The sequence below is a fragment of the Delphinapterus leucas genome, chromosome 1 (genome assembly GCF_059928025.1).
Source record: "Delphinapterus leucas isolate spDelLeu-1000000601 "Yukka" chromosome 1, BTC_Dleu_Yukka2, whole genome shotgun sequence".
Classification (NCBI taxonomy): domain Eukaryota; kingdom Metazoa; phylum Chordata; class Mammalia; order Artiodactyla; family Monodontidae; genus Delphinapterus; species Delphinapterus leucas.
The window spans coordinates 94075301-94094640 of NC_143129.1; the positions used below are offsets into that span (position 1 = coordinate 94075301).

The 19340-nt window shown below is 40.9% G+C and overlaps 1 protein-coding gene across 1 annotated transcript in view; it reads right to left on the reverse strand.

Moving 5' to 3' along the window:
- Positions 1–1549: 1549 nt before the first annotated feature.
- AHCYL1 (adenosylhomocysteinase like 1) overlaps positions 1550–19340 on the reverse strand; it is a 38119-nt gene continuing 20328 nt past the window's right edge. Inside the window, 15 exon segments of the mRNA XM_089918382.1 lie at positions 1550–1674; positions 2813–2891; positions 3329–3397; positions 3806–3963; positions 3966–4085; positions 4462–4532; positions 4896–4984; positions 5791–5854; positions 6110–6226; positions 7056–7162; positions 7742–7836; positions 9000–9102; positions 9536–9636; positions 10802–10945; positions 13436–13547. Of these exon segments, the coding sequence (XP_089774508.1) occupies positions 1550–1674; positions 2813–2891; positions 3329–3397; positions 3806–3963; positions 3966–4085; positions 4462–4532; positions 4896–4984; positions 5791–5854; positions 6110–6226; positions 7056–7162; positions 7742–7836; positions 9000–9102; positions 9536–9636; positions 10802–10945; positions 13436–13547 (1554 nt within the window).

Genomic DNA, 19340 nt, shown 5'->3' on the forward strand with positions numbered 1-19340 from the left:
AGACAGAGCTCAGTGCTGTATACTGAGTAATGGCTCAAGAAATTTGCTTTCAGCACAAGCTGATGGGGCAGAGCTGATAAAATTTACTGTTATGGCCCCAGTTCACTGAAGCTATAAACTATGGGCTAGAAACAGAGGGATTATCAGAGTTAGAGATCTGCATTTCTCTAGGCTCAACTCTGCACTTTTAGCTCCAAAGGTTCAAAAGATAAACTGACAACAACCACTCAAGTGGCTCCTCAGTATTAAGACTAAACATTTTTCTTACTTAAAAAAACAATAAAAAAACAAAAAACAAAAAAACAAACAAAACAAAAACAAACAGAAAAACCCAGAAATAAATGCTAGGGGACAAAATTCAACTTAATAGAGTACAGTCTGGATAAAAACCTGGAAAATGAGAGGGTCTGGTGGGAGAGGAGGAAGGGCTGTACTAAATCCAAGTGGGCCTACCAGATCTTAACAAGCAACACTCACTAGTACACATCTCTGAACCAAACATACCACCTTTACACAGGAAACAGGGCTTGGAACATCTAGGGGAAATTAACATGCACCACCTATACATAACCTACCTGCCTGGTAGGTACCATCCCTGCTCCTCTGAAGAAGTGAAAGAGCACTGATTTCAGCAGCTAAGAAATGGGCTCTTTTAAGGCAATTTAGACATTGCAGATTGTTCCACATAGAAGGTACCTTAGCATTTCCTGTTAATAAGGTACCCAATTAAGACTATAAAGTCCCCAGAAATGGTAAAGAAAGAATCACCTTTCTGGGCTGGGAGAGTAAAATCCTTCTTTAGTGACTAGGGTGAGAAACCTTGAATCTCAGTTTCATCTAAAGAGCCATGAAGCAAGTTCCTGTGTGGTCTGCAGAACTTGGATAATGAGATGAAAAAACAAGAAAGAAATTACAGGGAAAAAAATCAAGAGGAAAGGATTAAGAAGAAAATAAAAGTTTTCTTAAAAAATATTTCTTTTAGAGTTGTGTGGTTCATGTGGACTGGTCCTTGGTAATACGGTCCATTAGTATCTGTAACGAAAGAGATTGACTGTTTAGTATTTGTGTCTTCCACATGAGTGTTCCAAGAAAAGAATCCAAAACAGAGAACACTCTCCAGGGTCCTTCCCCTGCCCAGGCCAGGGATGCCTGCAGTAATTCCCCAGGGATTGTTCCTCCCTGCGCTTCCAAAGGATTTCCAGCAATGCCACCTCTAGCTGTATCTCCTGCTCCCTAATACTATACATCAGTGGTTTTCAACCCTGACAATACATTAGAATAATCTGAAGAAGTTTTACAAAATAAGCCGGGGCCCCATTCTAGACTAACTCTATTAGAATCTCTGGGGGTGAGGCTCAAGCTCCAAAATCTTAGAAAATGCTGACTTCTTTATATCTACTACTAGATATACAATTTCTCTGTTTACCTTGTTAGTGTGGGGCAGAGTTCTTGTACTCTTCAAAATTAGCTATAACACTATTTAAAAAAGCTGGCTAGCCTGTATGGCTTAATATTGGGGAGAAGAGCTTTTCATTTACTTTCTCCCAAGTTACCTGTAATAATTGGGTTTGAATGGCCCGTTTTTGTTGAGTCCCAGATATTTTGCTTGGTCATCTGTCAGCTCTGTAAGGTGGGCATCAAATGATGGTAGGTGCAAGCTGGCAACGTACTCATCTAGGAAGAACAAAGCGGCAGGGGGGCAGACTCCATTTCAAATATGCCTCTCAGGGCATAGCTTCCCCCTATTTTCATCTGAAGCTTCTTTGAGAGAGAGGACAAGGCTTGGAATAACTCTGAAAGAATCTGACTCGGAATATTTGCTTAATTTAAAAAACCCCTCAAAGTTGCCTTTAAGGTATTTCTCTCAGTACATCCAGAGTGCACTTAGAAAACCATCTGCCAGCGGGACAAAATGGGCCGACTTGTTCCTCCCCATTCTTCTCTGGCAAAGCTTTTGGGTTCACCTCAATGGCCAACATACCATGTACTATTCTCACTTTCCTGCAGCAACTTCCTTAGCTGGATCATAGTCAAATTATGAATCAAAGTGGACACCAGTAAGGTCTAAAGAGTTAAGTCATCAACATTTGCTTACGATAAGATCCATAAAGGCCTCAAATCTTAGGATCATGGATTTCTAAGGCAGCCGGCACAAATGTATTAGTTTTCCATAGATAAGCTCCTTGGGCTTTTGCCTTTATGAATATGAATTAAAAACCAAAAGCCAACACCCAAAGGTAAGCTGAGGTAAGCTGCTGAAGGGGACAACAGCAAGAAGTTTTTTAGCTTTAAGAGGACAGGGTTTTGGGCTGACCAATGAGAGGGGAGGTTGGCGCCATACTCAGAAAGGTAAAGAACTAAAGATGATGTATTATGTCACGTGAACACAACACAGCTGACCCCTGGAATGACAGATTTTTTGTATATCTCATAGAAGATGGACAATAAAAACTATATTTGTTTGTTTCTCTCATTTTGGTCCCAGGCTGTAATCAGTGGTAGTAAGTTTACTAAACTTCATAAAGCTACTCAGGATAAGAGCATCTACCCTAAACCATTGTGCTAAAGCACCTTTACTCATTAGCTGTAATTCTTACAAAAATTTTGCAATATATTTACTATTATTCTCACTTTACTGATAAAGAAACTGAGGCTCATGGAGATTAGAACTTGTCCCGAGGTCCAAAAACCACTAAGTGCTAGAATAGGGATTAGAATCCTGACTCTAAATCTAATGCTTTTCACGATATTCATTTTACCAAACCATGCAACAGTCTGGGGGTCAATATAGGTTTCTACTGTTATCACTCACCCATTTTCTTAGGAAGCAAGTATACATCTTGTTTGTATCGTCCCTCAGGTGCATTATAGAGTTCTATCAGTGCCAAAGCCTAAGAAGGGAAAAGAGGGTCAAAAAACACAAAAACACTTCTTAGGGACATTAAAAAACAAAAAGGGTCTTGGGGTAAATATTTAAGTGATCTACCACAGTGACAGCACACAGGACTTGGACTGTAATAAACACCAGCACACAACATGGGAGGATTTACTGGTGCTTTTGTTTAGTTCCTAACAAAAGAAGACACTAAATACAATTGAGCTGAAACACTATATTCTAAATTAAAACAGCCAACCAAAGGGACACAAACACTGACTCTGCCTGACTAATGATTATTTTCTACACTTGAGAAAGCCGAAATCTTGACAACTTGTAACCTGAAGAAAACAGGTTGATAAGAACACAGGAGGGCACACTCTCATTGGAACTCTGATCTACGCCCAGTTCCACTCATCTTAGTGCAGGCTAAGCCGGCCTTTTGTCACATACCTGTGTTGTAGCTGTGATGGACAGAACAAAGGTGGGAACTGTGGAGCAGCTCAGATTGAGCAGACGACCCTAAAAAGTTGAAACAGAGCCCTGGTATGAGTTGTGTTATCCCTCTGTCATGTCATGCAAGTCACACAAATGCTGGAAAGGACTTTATACTCCTTCTAGACTCAGTTAGTAGAGGAAGAATTACAGTTCCAAATCAGGACTCTAGGTTTTATCTTATTTTCTGCAAGTCCATCTGAGTCTGACAAACTGAAGAATCAGCTGTGGTCAGGAAGTAGTATGTTACTTAGTAAAAAGTAGATATTTTTTGAGTGATTCTATTTGGAGACCAGACTATTTGAGAAATATACCTCTACCCAAAGACAGAATTCAGGGAAACATAGGCCGAATATGTTTACCCTGCCACCCCTCCCCAGATGGCTCTAACCATATTGTTTGCGCTGTACTGCCCGAACCCTTCTGTGTGTGCACCTCTGCCAGAAGGACGACGCGTTTGCCATCTGGCCAGATGACATGATCCACCTGAGAACGTACTCGCTCCCATGTCAGCTCCGGAGTGCGGAGGCTGGTCTGAAAGGAAGAGAGCGCAGTTGACTGGCTATAATGGAAGGAAGCAAAAAAAAGGCCTAGCAACAAATCAATGAGAGAAGGCTTACCACATCAATTTCCGTGTTTGAGTGGCCCATATTGCATACGATACAACTGTTTTTCATGCGATCCAAATGCTCCCGTGTCACTACGTTCTTATTTCCTAAAAGTAAAGGACAGTGGCTGAGGAAACAGATCCTGGCGGGGAAAGGTACTGACTAGCTTTCAGTTAGAACATGGGACAGAGGTTTGCTGGCACTAAAGAGCATGTATACATTGTGAGGAAAGAAGTGTGCGTTGCCCAACAGCTCTTTAGGCTCAGTTTTTTGGTTTTAAGATCAAACAGGATAAAAAGCCATCAAGGAAAAAGGCTCTTTGTTCAGGAAAATATGTTAAGGTTCTGATAGCTTACTCTAGTTCTCAGACTTTTAAACACAACACAGGTCTTACCTACTTTATATAAAAGTTAATTAGATCATTTTCAAGATTTAACCTCAGAGTTAATACTCCTCCATGTACACCAAAGCACTGACACTTACCTGTGCAAGTTATTACGACATCAACTTGCCGGATGACTTCATTCAGCTTTACCACCCTGAACCCATCCATGCTGGAAGAAAAGGAAGGAACACTATGAGCAAAAGCAAGGAGGCAGTGGGACAGAAGCTGGTCACAAAATGAGACAATTAAATGTCTCTCTGAAGTTAAATCCAGGGCTACCTCACTGGAATGGTAGTAATAAGCTGTGCTAAACTATACACACTGGGCGCTTCAGACTCCCCAAGGTTCCATCCAGGAAGGGAAAACACCAAGAAGCTCTATGAGTGCCCTATGATTACAATGCAGGGAATAAAGCAATCTTAGCCTTCTCCTTCTTTGAGAAATTTCTCCAAGGAATGGTTAATACAATAATCAAACTCTTAGAAACATAAAGTCCCTGGAGTGAACCTAATGGTATTACCGCTGTTCTTACCAGGCCTGGAGAGCACAGATGGGGTCAATTTCTGTGATATAGACAATTGCTCCGAGGGCCTTGAGAGCAGCACAGCAGCCCTTTCCCACCTGCAGAGCATTAAGGAAGAAGTCAGGTCCATTCAGGCACAGATATTTAGGCAGGTAGGCTCTCTGGGAGATGGGAATTAGCCTCCGTGAAACCACCAATCATCTAGCAAGTCCTTGCAAAGATGCTCCAATCCAAGCAGAGGAGAAACAGATCCTGATTATGTTGTGACCCTTAGAGGAGTGATTTAGCAGACATTTCAAGGGCTTTAGCAAGGGCTGGAACTTGGGATAGTAAAAGAGATAAAGGAAATAAAAGTATCACCATCAAGGAAACAAGACCAAGGAAGATCAACTGTAACCTCTAGATTCTTGTTCCAGGAAAGCCTGATAACTATCACTTGAGAAGCATCTCACTCAAGGACAGCCTAGCAGCTCAGAAACTTCTGTGGGTCATTGTTTATGACAATAAATAAAGTCTCCTGTCATCTATTCTAGTTTAGAGATAATCAACTATATGCCACTTCAGATTTTACCCTTCACTCCACTAAGTCACCTGTGGGACCAAAATGCTACATATTTACTTGAATTAAGTCTCATAATGAAAAGGTTACTGTTATAACTGGGTGGAAATGATGGCAACATTCCATACCATAAGACAAAGTGGTGAAATCTGAAAACTCAATTCGTTCTATATGTCTCTATTCATAAATCTGAATAAAGGACTTTTGCTACTATTTTGAGACACTTTATCTAAAAGCATATTTTAAACCCTGCATCAGTAACTCTACACTGACAGCACAAGTCTCCTTCACTCAAAATTTCTAACAAGTCTGTGAAAAGGCAGACACTGAGGCCCAGCTACTTACCTCACCATAGCCACACACCACCACTTGTTTCCCACCAAACATTACATCTGTGGTCCTCTTCAGGCTGTGGAAACAGACAAGCCTCAACTCAAACATTATTAGATCAAATACAGTCCCTCTGAAAATTTAAGTGTGGGCAATGCCCCATAAGAACTTCGACTGGAAGTTGGCTGGGCTCAGTATGAGATAGAATGCCTCTAACAAACTTTTAAAGCCATAGGAAGACCAGGGGGCGAAACTGGAGGGATATCAGACTAACATTATAACCCAACCCAAATTTACCCCCTATAAATTTGAAAAATTATACGTTTCAACCTACCCATCTAAAATGGATTCTCGGCAGCAGTATAAGTTATCAAATTTCTGTTTGGTAACAGAATCGTTGACGTTCATGGCTGGAACACAGAGTTTCCCAGCTTTGGAGAGCTGATACAGCCTAAAGGGAGAAGAAAGCCACAAAAACAAAAACAAAGTTAGCTGGTAAAACACAGTAGCTGGCAAAGTCTGCCTAATTCTCTTCAAGCTCTGTGCTGCCCTCCCCAGTCTTATTTATTGCCCAAGAATATTAGTAAACAAGGTAATCCTTGTTATCCCTCCTAACTTCTTTTCATTTTCTCTTTCCCAACTCCCCCCCCGCCTTTTTTTGGAAGGAAAAAAACCTTTCAATTGAAGAAATTTACTTCTCTTTCATAAAAGGGGATACATTTCCTTAGACCAGCATTTTCTTAATCTTTAAAAAAAATCCATGCCTACTTCTGATAAAGATTATCAATGATTCTGATATGGTCCCGTGTGTGTGTGTGTGTGTGTGTGTGTTTAAGCATGTGCAAGGTGCCCCCAAAGGAGAAACACTCTCTCAGATATTTTACAGGTACTCCAACAAGCAAATAATATTTTGCCCAGTTTTATTTTTTGTAATGTTTATAACATATAGTTTTACAATAGATTTTTTTCGTATTTCAGATATAAAATTATAATCCAAAATTGAATACAGTTTTTCAAGATATATTCATTCCCTACCTCCCAGCAATGACTGAGAATCACAGTGGAATAAATGGGAGAGAAAATCTCTGAACTAGAGTCTGAAATAACTTCCTTTTAGGGTCTCCTTGATTTTTTCCAAAGGTATATATACTCAAAAGTTTTATCTAATGAAGATACTCCCATTTAGTTACAAGGCTGAAACATAGCCCTAAAGCCTAAAAGAGACCAGAAGAATCTGCTGAGGCAAGGACACAAGGGGCAGCTACTCCAGAATCTGTTACCTGTGAACACCAGTCACGCTCTCTTCCACAATGCCTCGGATCTTCTTAAACACGTTTGGATACTTCTTATAAACCCAGTGGGTTAAGTCTCCCCCATCATCCAGGATCTATAGAACAGCCAGAAGACTTCTATGGGCATTCAGGCTGCTAGAGCTGGGGGGAACTTTGAACCCACTTTCTGCACTAGTAAGAGAGCCCTGAATGTTTTGGAGAGCACTCCTCAGAGCTCCTTAGAGCAGGTTTAGACAGTGGAAACACAGTCAAATTTGTTGGTGTAAAATGGTTAAAAGGATTCCTAAGTTTGTTCTAGGCTATGGTGAAGAGTAGTAGGCTAATCACAGACTCATTTTTTAGTCTAGAGCCCTGATATAAAGCCCCTTGGAACGTAAAAGGAGAGCTGGGGCAGGAAGGAAAGAAACCAGAATTTTACTCCAAAGAGGTACCATATCATTTTCTTCTATTTCATTCTGCTGTGTATGAGCCACATGTGTTCAGTTGGTCTTACCCTTCCCCCGCCTTTCCATTCAGTCCTCAGACCCATCCTGAATAGGTATCAAGCTAACCATTTTGGCAACAAAGTAAGTGCATAAGACCAAACATCCAAAACATATTTAGGGAACCATGCTTTGAGGGAAAAAAGGAAAGAAATCCATTGTCAAAAGTGTAGGATGAATATGCATTATTACCATGTTGGCCTGCCACCCATCCATGTTCACACAGCGGTCAATACACCACCAGAAGTCATCTTCTGACTCGCCCTTCCACGCAAACACTGCAACTCCTGTAGAGACGGAAACAAATCAGCTCATTCCTCTTTGGGGGAGTGTCCTATACCAACATCACTCTCTGAGATCCAGGTGAAGAGAAAAAGGCTAAAGAAATTACGCTGGAAAGGAAACAACTTACGGAGGGCAAGAAGTCAAAAGAGCATCTTTAGTTCAGAAATTAGTTAAGAATTTAAGGGATTTTTGTTTTTGAAAGTATTTTAGAACCTTAAAATGTTATTCACTTCGGTCAATTTTATACGTGGAACTTTATTCTAAGGAGATAAAATGAAGTGGGAATCAAAACAAAGCTGTTCACTACAGCATTATTTATATTAGCAAATATCTTGAAACAAACTAAATGTTCAACATTAGGAAAACAGTGAAGTAAAATCACATGGCCATATGACTATTATAAATGATGCTGTCGAAGTTTTCAGTGACATGGAAACTACTTCTGAAAATGTTATATTTACGTTATAAAATTGTATATATACCAAGACTTATTTCATCTCTGTAAAAAGTGAACAGAAAAATGGAAAAATATGTCAAATATTATCCCTGTGTAGCAGGATTTTAGTTTTTTTGGGGACCCTCTTAAATTTTCTGCAATAAACATCAGAAAAGAGTAAACAAGAAAAACAAAAGTACTATACAGTTGCTTTCTGAGGATCACAGGAAGATGGGAGAACCTTAAAGAAACTTCAGAGTGATTTTCCTTTGAACATTTTAACAATAAAAATTACTTTATGTTTAACTGAACTCATAAGTAGTTCATATATTTTCAATGCAATATTGAATACCAAATTATCTAATGAACTATCAAATAGATGGTACCTCTTACTTGTGTTCTCTCAAAAGTGAGGAGACTTTTGTGAAAGGAGACCAGCTGAGCTCATACTCACACAGCTCACAGTTTAAAGTTCTTTCTCATTCATTTAACATTAGAATTGGCATTTCCCCATATATTATATTCTTTACAAAGATCATTTTAAATGACTATACAATATTCCATTATGCATATGGACCTTTATTATCCATTTCCTTCCTGTTGACACTATTACCCTCCACATTTTACAGCACCTAGACATACATGACATTGTAAAGATAATTCTGATATGTAAAAATTATGTTTAGATAATTATTTTGCAGCAAAGTCGGTGAAAAAAGCTGAACTTACCAGCCTCAGCCAGTGCTGCAGCCACTTCATTCTGAGTGGAATAGATGTTGCAGGCAGACCAGCGGCACTGAGCCCCCAGGGCACAGAGTGTTTCAATCAACACCTATATAGATGTATAGGAAGACAGAGTGAGAAGAAGGAGGGCCAGACTTGAGTGGAAACTAAGAGAACAATGCCCAGCAACTCAGCAGCAACAGGTGCTACACTGGGAAGTTACAAAAGGGTGTGTAATCCACTAGTCAGTACACTGGAATCTAACTTTACCCCCCAAAAATGGTCCCAAACGTCTTAATAACATATTTATAACAATCACATTTTTGCAAATCGAGATCTAAGTCAGGTTGGTTAAAAGTAGGTTATATCTACACAATCAAAGTAGAAAACCCCATTATTGTGTAACTGGGAGGTTCCACTTAATAGTTAGCACTTGGAAGTTAGATAGGGAAGGAAAAGCAAGTAAAAAAAAAAAAGAAAAAGTGTCCCTCCCCACCCCCACTCCCATCAGAAGACCATCACTTTTCTCCCAACAAACTCACCGCTGTCTGGGCTGTGATATGTGTACAGCCCACTATTTTAGCACCAGCCAAGGGCTTCTCCCCCTGAGCACGTTTCCTGAGTGAAATCAGAGCAGACATGTCTGTGAAAGAACAGAGTATTTGAGCTAGGTCTGCACTAGCAATATCATTAATTCCTGCCCCAGCGACATCTAGGGCTGGTCTGGATCTGTTGAGATACGGTGAGGTAAGGAAGAAAAAACTCTAAGCACATTTTTAATTTTTATTTTATTTTTGGCCGTGCCACGTGGCTTGTGGGATTTTAGTTCCCCGACCAGGGATTGAACCCGGGCCCTTGGCAGGGAGAGCATGGAGTCCTAACCACTGGACTGCCAGGGAATTCCCTCTAAGCACATTTATTTGATGTCTGGCAGCTTCAACTGCAGAACAACAGCAGTGAGTTGTCATCTAATCACTTGGAATTTCTCTCTTCCTCTACAGTTTCAGCCTTATATACAGAGGGCTTATATGTAGTCAAATTCTCAAAAGTGATAGAAATGGAAGGTGAGTGTCACCATTCATCTGGGAGAAGAGGGAAGTAGTTATGGCACTGGCTAATGGATTCCTATATACTACAATCATCAGACCAGGAAGAAAGACTTTACATCAGCAGAAGCCACTTGCTTCTGTTCTTCTACGCTGTCTAATCCTATTCTATCAGTTTGTTTCAGTTCTGTACTCCTGCCCAGTATAGAACATGCCTCCAATGTGAAAACAACAAGAGTAAAGAGACATTATTGCGAGTGGGGCTGGGTAGAGAAACCAAGATTTAACTGATTGTCAGTCATTTTTACTCTTGCTCCAGCAGAGGGTGCTCAGGATCAAAGACCAAAAGAGACCCTAGGTCACCACATCCTTAGCTGAAAACCCTCCCACATTTGCTGCTTCTGGGAAATCTGGGTCTCTGAGATTGGCAGCTATGGTAGGATCCCGCAGAACTAACCACCATGTACTGATCCAGGACTTGCTGACTCTGCAAGCAGATCTTTGAATATGGTATCATGCGGGAGGAAAAGGGAAAGTACTCTGTGTAATTACCACACGCTGAGAACAGGAAGCAGCAGGGAGAACAAGAACAAGAATCCTGAGGCTCAAGCTCCATACAGATAGATTTGTTTATATAAAAGTCCAGGATACTGGAGTTTCCCAGGAGACTTTCAAGTTAGCTTGCACGCCTTAAGTTGTTTGTGCATCCTGATGACTAGCAAGTGGGCTGCTTCTGGTCCCCTACCCACTCCCCTTCTTTACCTTGCTCTGCAATCTCAATCTCCCGGCGTCCAAATTCTGCCTGCTTGATGTTCTTCACACAGAAATTGGTGCTGCCCTTGGAGTTGGTTTGCTGCTTTTCTCGGGGGGAAACCTCATCATCAGAGCTATCTGTATAGGACGCAGCTAGAACCAGGAAAGAAAGAAATGAGGAAAGAAAAACCTCAATGGCCCCAACTCCACAGAGTGCAGTCACCAAGGGACTCTCATTTAAGTTAAGCGAACACTCTTAATTGGAGCCACCTTTTACGTCTCTCTCCGTTCTACTCCTCCAGGGTCTAAGAAATGGTATGAATGAAACTGTTGTAGATCTTTCGGTATTGTGGCCCTTTTACCCGCCCCCCCCCCCCACCGATGACTTTGCCATTAGTGCCTGTGATAAGGAGCTATTGATCCCAAACCTGCACCAGCTCAAGAGAATCCCTCAAAACAGGGGCACTTGGTCCCAACCGGGACTGGAACCAGACATGGCAAAAATGGAAGAATAATTTAGGCCATATAAGGAATGTTATTTCTATAGATCACTAGTTCTCAAACTTAAGTATCTAAAGCATCTGTCAGAATCACATGGAAGGTTTGTTGAAACACAGATGGCTAGGGCCCCACTGCCAGAAACTCCCATTCAGTAGGTCTCAGATGGGACCCAAGAATTAGCATTTCTAACAAATCCCCAAGTGCTGCTGATATTGCTGTTTAGAGGATCATACTTTGAGAACCATTAATGTAAAAGAATAAAAACAGTAAGATAACCTTATCTTATAAAATCTTATAAAGAGATTTTACACTAGGTTGCACTAAGGAACACAGAAATGGCACAAAAGATGAGCAGCACTGATTCTGTTGCCAGCCCTGAGATCACTCACGATGTTCAACTTTAAAAAGCAGCTTCACAAAAAGCCAAAAATGTCCTTGCAGATAGATACGCGGGAGAATATAAAACAAGGAGAATATAAAACAATCACTCCTTACCTCTCAAATCATTTTTTTTCTCTCATTGAATATTTTCCTGATCACCGTCTCTGCCAGTGTACCAGGTCTCTCGCTGACTTCTACATACACATCCTCCTCTGTCCAGCTAACACAAATACTACTAAAGGTTATCTATCCACTAGGACAATTTAACTCTATCACTAAGCTTTTAAAAATGCTCTACTAGGTCCCCATAAAACATGACCATCAAGATCTTTAAAGACTTCTTAAAGCTTCCATCACTCATCCCAACTTTTTCTCTCGTAACTCAATCTTTCAAATTTTTTTCTCTTAGCTATAATTAGCCTGCTTGCCACCTATCACTTTTTGTATCTGTCTCACTCCAAGACACCTTTTCACTTATGATAGCCATTATATTTTGGAACCTTTTCTTGTACACATGCTCACAGTGAGACTGCATGTTCATTTATTTCCGTACTTAACCCTGTATACCACCATTTGTACTTGTCTGCCTATCTTGTCCATAATGGGTTAACAGTGTCACAGGGCAGAGAATAAGTTTTTAAAAATTGTCTATCCGTTTCTTTTTTTTTTTAAACAGTCCTTATACCTCAAGCCCAGTCCTAATGTTAGTAATACAATGCAAACAAGATTATGGCAAAAGAAAATAAATGGCTTTTGGTACAAATTCCTTTGCTGACATTCATAGCAATCTATGACCTTGAGCAAGCCTTTTAATCTTTTAACAATGTTTCCTCAGTTGAACAATGAGGGGGTTGGATTAGATGCCCCGTTTCCTCCAGTACTCAAACTAAGATTCTATATCCTTTTCCATGTTAATTTTCTAATACCCGCCTCTAAAGTTGAGAAGGGCACAGTTCAAAGCAGAAAAAAAGACTGCTTGTATAGGGTTAAGATAGGAGAGGAGAACTAAAAAGAAACAGCTGGAGCCACATTAGTTGGACTCTTTCCCACTCCAGAGGTTAACAGGGGAAGATATTTCAACATAAAGGGTAACTAGTAAATAAAAAGAGCTAAATACTAATTTTTTCTTTGCGGTACGCGGGCCTCTCACCGCCGTGGCCTCTCCCACTGCGGAGCACAGGCTCCGGACGCGCAGGCTCAGCGGCCATGGCTCACGGGCCCAGCGGCTCCGTGGCATGTGGGATCCTCCCGGACCAGGGCACGAACCCGTGTCCCCTGCATCAGCAGGCGGACTCTCAACCACTGCGCCACCAGGGAAGCCCACTAATTTTTATTGTTGACAATTCAAGCAGTCTTAAAGGCAAGAAAGAAAAATAGGTGGCAGGGTATATCTTTAACAAAGAAATCAGAAATTATGCTTCCAAAGTACACCTCTTCTTCAAGGCCCGTTCTGGCAGCCAAAATACCATTGATTTTCTCCCTTCTCAATGTGAGTGAATAAACGTGGGAATGGGAACCGGCCCAGTACTACCAACCAGGAACTGGCCACAGACCACACACAGAAAGCTTCTCCAGCTACAACCCTGGCTGGGAACATTCCCATTGCTCAACCACTAGTTTTCAGCTTTCAGCACAAAGACAGGCAGTCCTGACATGAGGTATTTTCAGATCCTAGATAAGTGAAGAGAACTGGGTAGAGTACTAGCTCAAGACTCTGGAATAGGGGGGAGAGATCAGAGAGAACAGGAAGTTCACACCTACCTGAACTGTAGCTGTCAGTGGAGGACTGAGAAATAGAGCGAGACAAAGATCGTCGACCAGTCTTGGTGGGGAATTTGGTGAACTCCTGCATGTCATCAGCAAACTGGATTTGCTATAAGAGGAAGACAAAAAGTTGAAACTTACAACAAGGATTCTATGAAATGTTTCATTTTTAAAGGCCATACATTGCCTCCCCTCAAAGCTAGTATTATCAGGTGGCTCCTACTAAGCCAGTAATTCTTCCACCAGAAATGAGGGTGGAGGAGGCTATTCTCTGACTCCTCCCAAAATGCCAATTACTATCTCTTCCTGATGGCTTCAGCAGAATTTTGTGGGGACAGGGGGAGGAGAGAGAGCTTAAGACCCAACTTCGTTTAGCATTTGTCTAATTTCACAGGTCTTCCTTCCCACGTTCCATAAAGTTTTCTTTTCTCTTCTCTTATAACCCTGAGACATTAAACTCTTTACCCTTGCTCTCAACTCTATCAAAAAGCAGGCATAATCTCTTAGGGCTTCTGCTTGATTTTTATTTCAGAATATTCTCTTGTAGCATATTCTTATCCTGAAGTTAGCAATGGTCTTGTTTTTTTGAAAGAATTATGAAGAGATGCCTTAAATGGTGATGGGCACTGGGGTGCTAATAGTCAGAGTCCAATCATGTACCTATCCTTCACAAAGCCAATTGGTTCTGGAATATTGCCAGAACCTTCTATACACAGTAAAATACCAGAATATTCTAATAAAAATTTAAAAACACACATACCATAGTAAATTCCAACTAATTAGGACTAATATATATATATATTTTTTGCGGTACGCAGGCCTCTCACTGCTGTGGGCTCTCCCGTTGCGGAGCACAGGCTCTGGACGCACAGGCCCAGCGGCCATGGCTCACGGGCCCAGCTGCTCCGCGGCATGTGGGATCTTCCCGGACTGGGGCACGAACCCGTGTCCCCTGCATCGGCAGGTGGACCCTCAACCACTGCGCCACCAGGGAAGCCCAAATTAGGACTAATTTGAAAGGAGGAGAGAATAATGACTTGGTAAACTCTGTATTAAAAACTTACTTAACCATAATTCAAAAAGAGTCATGTACCATGATGTTCATTGCAGCACTATTTACAATAGCCAGGACATGGAAGCAACCTAAGTGTCCATCGACAGATGAATGGATAAAGAAATATGGCACATATATACAGTGGAATATTACTCAGCCCTAAAAAGAAACGAAATTGAGTTATTTGTAGTGAGGTGGATGGACCTAGAGTCTGTCATACAGAGTGAAGAAAGTCAGAAAGAGAAAAACAAATACCATATGCTAACACATATATATGGAATCTAAAAAAAAATGGTTCTGATGAACCTAGGGGCAGCACAGGAATAAAGACACAGACGTAGAGAATGGACTTGAGGACACGGGGAAGGGGAAGGGTAAGCTGGGATGAAGTAAGAGTAGAACTGACATATATACACTACCAAATGTAAAATAGCTAGTGGGAAGCAGCTGCATGGCACAGGGAGATCAGCTTGGTGCTTTGCGACCACCTAGAGGGGTGGGATAAGGAGGGTGGGAGGGAGACGCAAGAGGGAGGGGATATGGAGGTATACGTATGCATATAGCTGATTCACTTTGTTATACAGCAGAAACTAACACAACACTGTAAAGTAATTATACTCCAATAAAAATGTTAAAAAAACTTTCTTAAATGAAATAAGGCAGAAACAGATAACTTTTGAAGGATACTTGGAAGACTGGCTTTAATAAATAGCCAATAGCTTACAATTAACATTATTTATAGTTAAATTAATTAGTGTTTCTGAAGTGTAGGAAAACACTTCTATTAACTGGTTTAAACCTTCCTCCTAAACTCCTGTTTAAATTCTGATAAACCCTTTCTTTGAAATATAAAATAAACCTCAACCTCCTCTGAAAAACAGAATGGTTTGAGAATCTGAATCAAGCTTCTCCTCACAAGCTGATTAAATCTGAAAAGGTTCCCATGGAGAATTCATTAAGCTAAGTTTTCAGCAAATAATATCTGGAAATGTAACCTATTACAGATTAAAATCTTCTCTCCATAATGCTAGCAACCTGGTTATAGGCATTTTGAAGCCAGGAATAGTAAAACGCCCATTAGTTACAGCTGCTAAACATTCCCCTCTGTCATATGTACCCTCCAGCTAGGGTAGCATCTGGTGGCAGTGTAAGAATCAGGCATAACTGTGCAGCCTAGGCACAGGCAGCTAATATGAGCAAGGCGATTACTGAATTAGTAGGATCCTACAGGTAATGAAGCAGTAATCAAGGGAACACAGACTTGTGTTTTTACACCAAGAATCAAAGCAGAGAATACTGATGTCATAGATAATACTACTGGGCAGCAGGCCTGAAAGAAAAACTTCAGTGTACTTTCATTTTAAATCCACCTTGGCTTAACATCCAGCTGGGCAGTTTTTCTTTAGGTTACTTTGTGAATAGAGAGGAGGCAGAGTCCACAGACTGTATTTTTAAGTTTAAGGATAGATCCTAAAGGCATGGAAGGGAAAGCGAGCTACATATTCTGGCATCTAGACCAGGATCTTGCACATAGGAAGCGTTCAATAATTATTTGTAGAATGAGTGAGCCTTTCAAATTTCTTTCTTCTATAAGATCAAATCAATCAAATTTCAAAAATAAGTAAATAATATTCAAGCTAAACCACAAACACTACACCTGAACTTGATTAACAAGTATCTTCGTACACCTGAAGAAGCAGCTTTTTTAGTTTAGGTGCTAAAACTTTAATCAGCTTAAATGTCAAAAACACAACTGCCTTTCAAACCCAAACCAAACCAAACCAAAACCATTTTATTGAAGTGGCCACAAGTCAGCATCTACCCTTCTAGATAGGATTTCCCACTGTATGTTCACATGACTTCTGCAGTCAGCAAAGCTAGATTTACTGAAGGGATTAATCCAGGACCAAGGTAATGACTTTCAACCCAATATGCAGTTATTTTGGTGGCAGAAAAAACAGTCAAGAGACCATCAACACCGTTTAACACTCTCCAGAGGCAGCTCTTCCTCCATCAGCTTCCTTGCTCCTGGCCTAGGCAGCCTATTTGGAAGTTGCTCTCCTCTAATGACTGTTACGATTCCCTCCCTGTTCATCTTTTTTTCTCCCCCAAAGGTTCTGGGTATATTCCCAGACACCACCTACCTGGGGGTAGGAAGGGTGGCGGAGGGAAATGCAATAACATCTGCAGTTTTTTTAAATAAAAAATATAGACAGCCTGCTGTGTCAAGACAGATATGTATTTCTTTAGCAACCTAAGAACTAACAGTCATAATCCCACCTTGTAGAATGGGATTAGGCTTTAGTAGCCTAAAGCTTAGCAAAATCTTTCCCATCTAAAAATATGAGACTGTTGCAAGCAGCTTACTAATCACGGCAGCGCCTCATCTCTCAGATAATGAACATGGTCCATATTTGAAGTGGGCAGAGAGTTAACTCAGGCCATGACATAAATGGGTCACTGTCTATTCTTGCAGCATACTGATAATCTCAATGCTTATAAATAAAATGATTCAGCTACACAAAGATATATGATAACCTTGTCTTCTCTCCCACCCCAAACTACTTGCAGAAGAGAACCTATATCAATAACTGCTGCTGTGAAATGCAGCTTCTCTGCTAGTTTCCATCAGGCCTGCTAGCTCCACTGGCTGTCTTCAGAGCTAGTAGCTCTGTCTTCTCCTTGGTGAAATACCTCCTGGAGTGTTGTTCACCTTCACATTGTAAATAGACAGTGTTGCCAAAAGCAATTTACAGATATCACAAGTTTTCTCTCTAGTGAAGCCAGATCTCAATAATAGCCTTCTAATTGGGTTGGACTCACTGCATTTAAGCAAAACATGGTTATTTAGTTGAAAACAAAATACAAAAAATGACGACAAAGTCGTCTGTTTACTTCCTATTTATCATGATTTCTTCCAATCATTATTAAGTCTTAATTGGTATGCTTTCATGTTTCTTCAAATCTAGACCTGTAAGGAATGCCAGGTCTAATATGATGTAGGATGGGGATGAGGAGGAGGGAAAAGAAGATAGTTGAAGTCCAAAAATGTCTGAAATTCAAAAAGTCCTATGTTAAAGAATTATTTTGTTTCAGTACTCACTACCCCATATAAACAGCCTTACCCACAACAACACACCAGTGTTCTATTTTTTTGGCCGGGCCACATGGTTTGCAGGATCTTACTTCCTCGACCAGGGATTGAACCCAGGCCCACGGCAGTGAAAGCACGGAGTCCTAACCACTGGACCGCCAGGGAATTCCCACCAGTGTTCTATTCTTGAACTAATATCAATCATATATGAGAAAGGTTAGAATATCAGATTGACCCATTCTGCAAATAGCACATCCAAATACAGAAGTGTACTTGCTGTGCCTTAGCGACTCAATTAAATGTCAGGCCAATTTTATGTGCTATTTTAGAGCACCTTTTAAAATAGCTTGGTGGGTACAATGGTTGACTCTTCTATGTGATACTGAGAATGGTAAGAAAAGCTCTACTGAAGAAACAATTTGGTGTATGGTACATCTACCACCTAGTGGTAAGTCTAGTGACAGACTGAGCTAAAAGAATTGCTCTACAGAACTTAGCAAGAAGAAGGAATCATAGGCAATCGATAACAGCTATAAGACTCCAGAGAAGAAAAACTGTCATATACTACTTGTTTAGTTGATCAAAATTGATTTTTTTTACCATCAGAAGCTGAGAAGTTTACTTCCACAAACACATGGTCTATCTACTCAGATTAAGTAGCTTAATTACACTTCCTTCCCAGGTCCCACCCAATTTTGCCTTCTAGGTCCTAAATCAGAGAATTAATAGCCACCAGAATTCCGCTATGACACTATGGCCAGTGGAGGGTGATCAGGATAATATTCAGGGTATTACATTCCTTTAGTCAATACATCTAGTAGGCACCAACTAAGTACTCAGTGCTATTTCAGGAAAGATCTATGGAAGATCTATGGACTCCTTCCAGGACTCCTACCACATCTTTTCTAATCCCCTTTTCACACATCTTCTGGCTAATCTATTCTTTCTTCCACAGATTCTACTCTCACCTGCTTTTTTTTCAGAGGAAATGAAGAGAGTATGGCTGTCAGCATAAAAAAAGTCCAAGACCTTTTCTTGATACTTACCACTGATCAGTCTGATTCCCATTTCAGATGAATCCAAAGAAACAGTTATCAATAAACACCAACTTCTTGGTACAAGAACTATTTCAGACTTTCAATCAGGGAAAAGAAATTTCCCAAATGAAAGGCATCCCTTTCTCAACTCGTGGCCCGCAGGTACACCAACAGAAAACAGCTTATCTCAAGGGAATCAATCTCAGGCCACAGAGTCGAACCCAGAGCCACCTCCAGTCACTTCTTCCATTCCCTGGTGCAGAAACCAGTCTTCTGAGACGCGGCAGGTTTTGGCTGCTCACTGTCCTCCTTCCCTGTCTCAAGTTTCTTAAGTTCTCAGTTTCCCCAGATGGGGCCTGAGTTTCTAGAGGGAGGGGGTAGGCAAGCTAATCACAGCACACATCTCCCTCCCCCACTCCACTGGGCTGTGTCTCAATAGTAACAGGATATAACACACACACACACTGCTAGAATCCAATTCCACTGTCAGAAGAAACACTCCTTTCAAAATGGGACTCAACTTGATCTTTCTTCAATGTTGGTGGGAGCAAGGGGTGTGGCAAAACCAGGGCCCACACTGCTGAGTCACTTAAATGGTGAGGAAGGAACATAAAGCTTGAAAAACTCTGCCAAAGAGTGGTTTTACCCTTATCAGCTACTCCCCCTCTCTTGGTATTAGAGAGCACACTTCATTGGCTTTCTATTATCTCCTAAAGT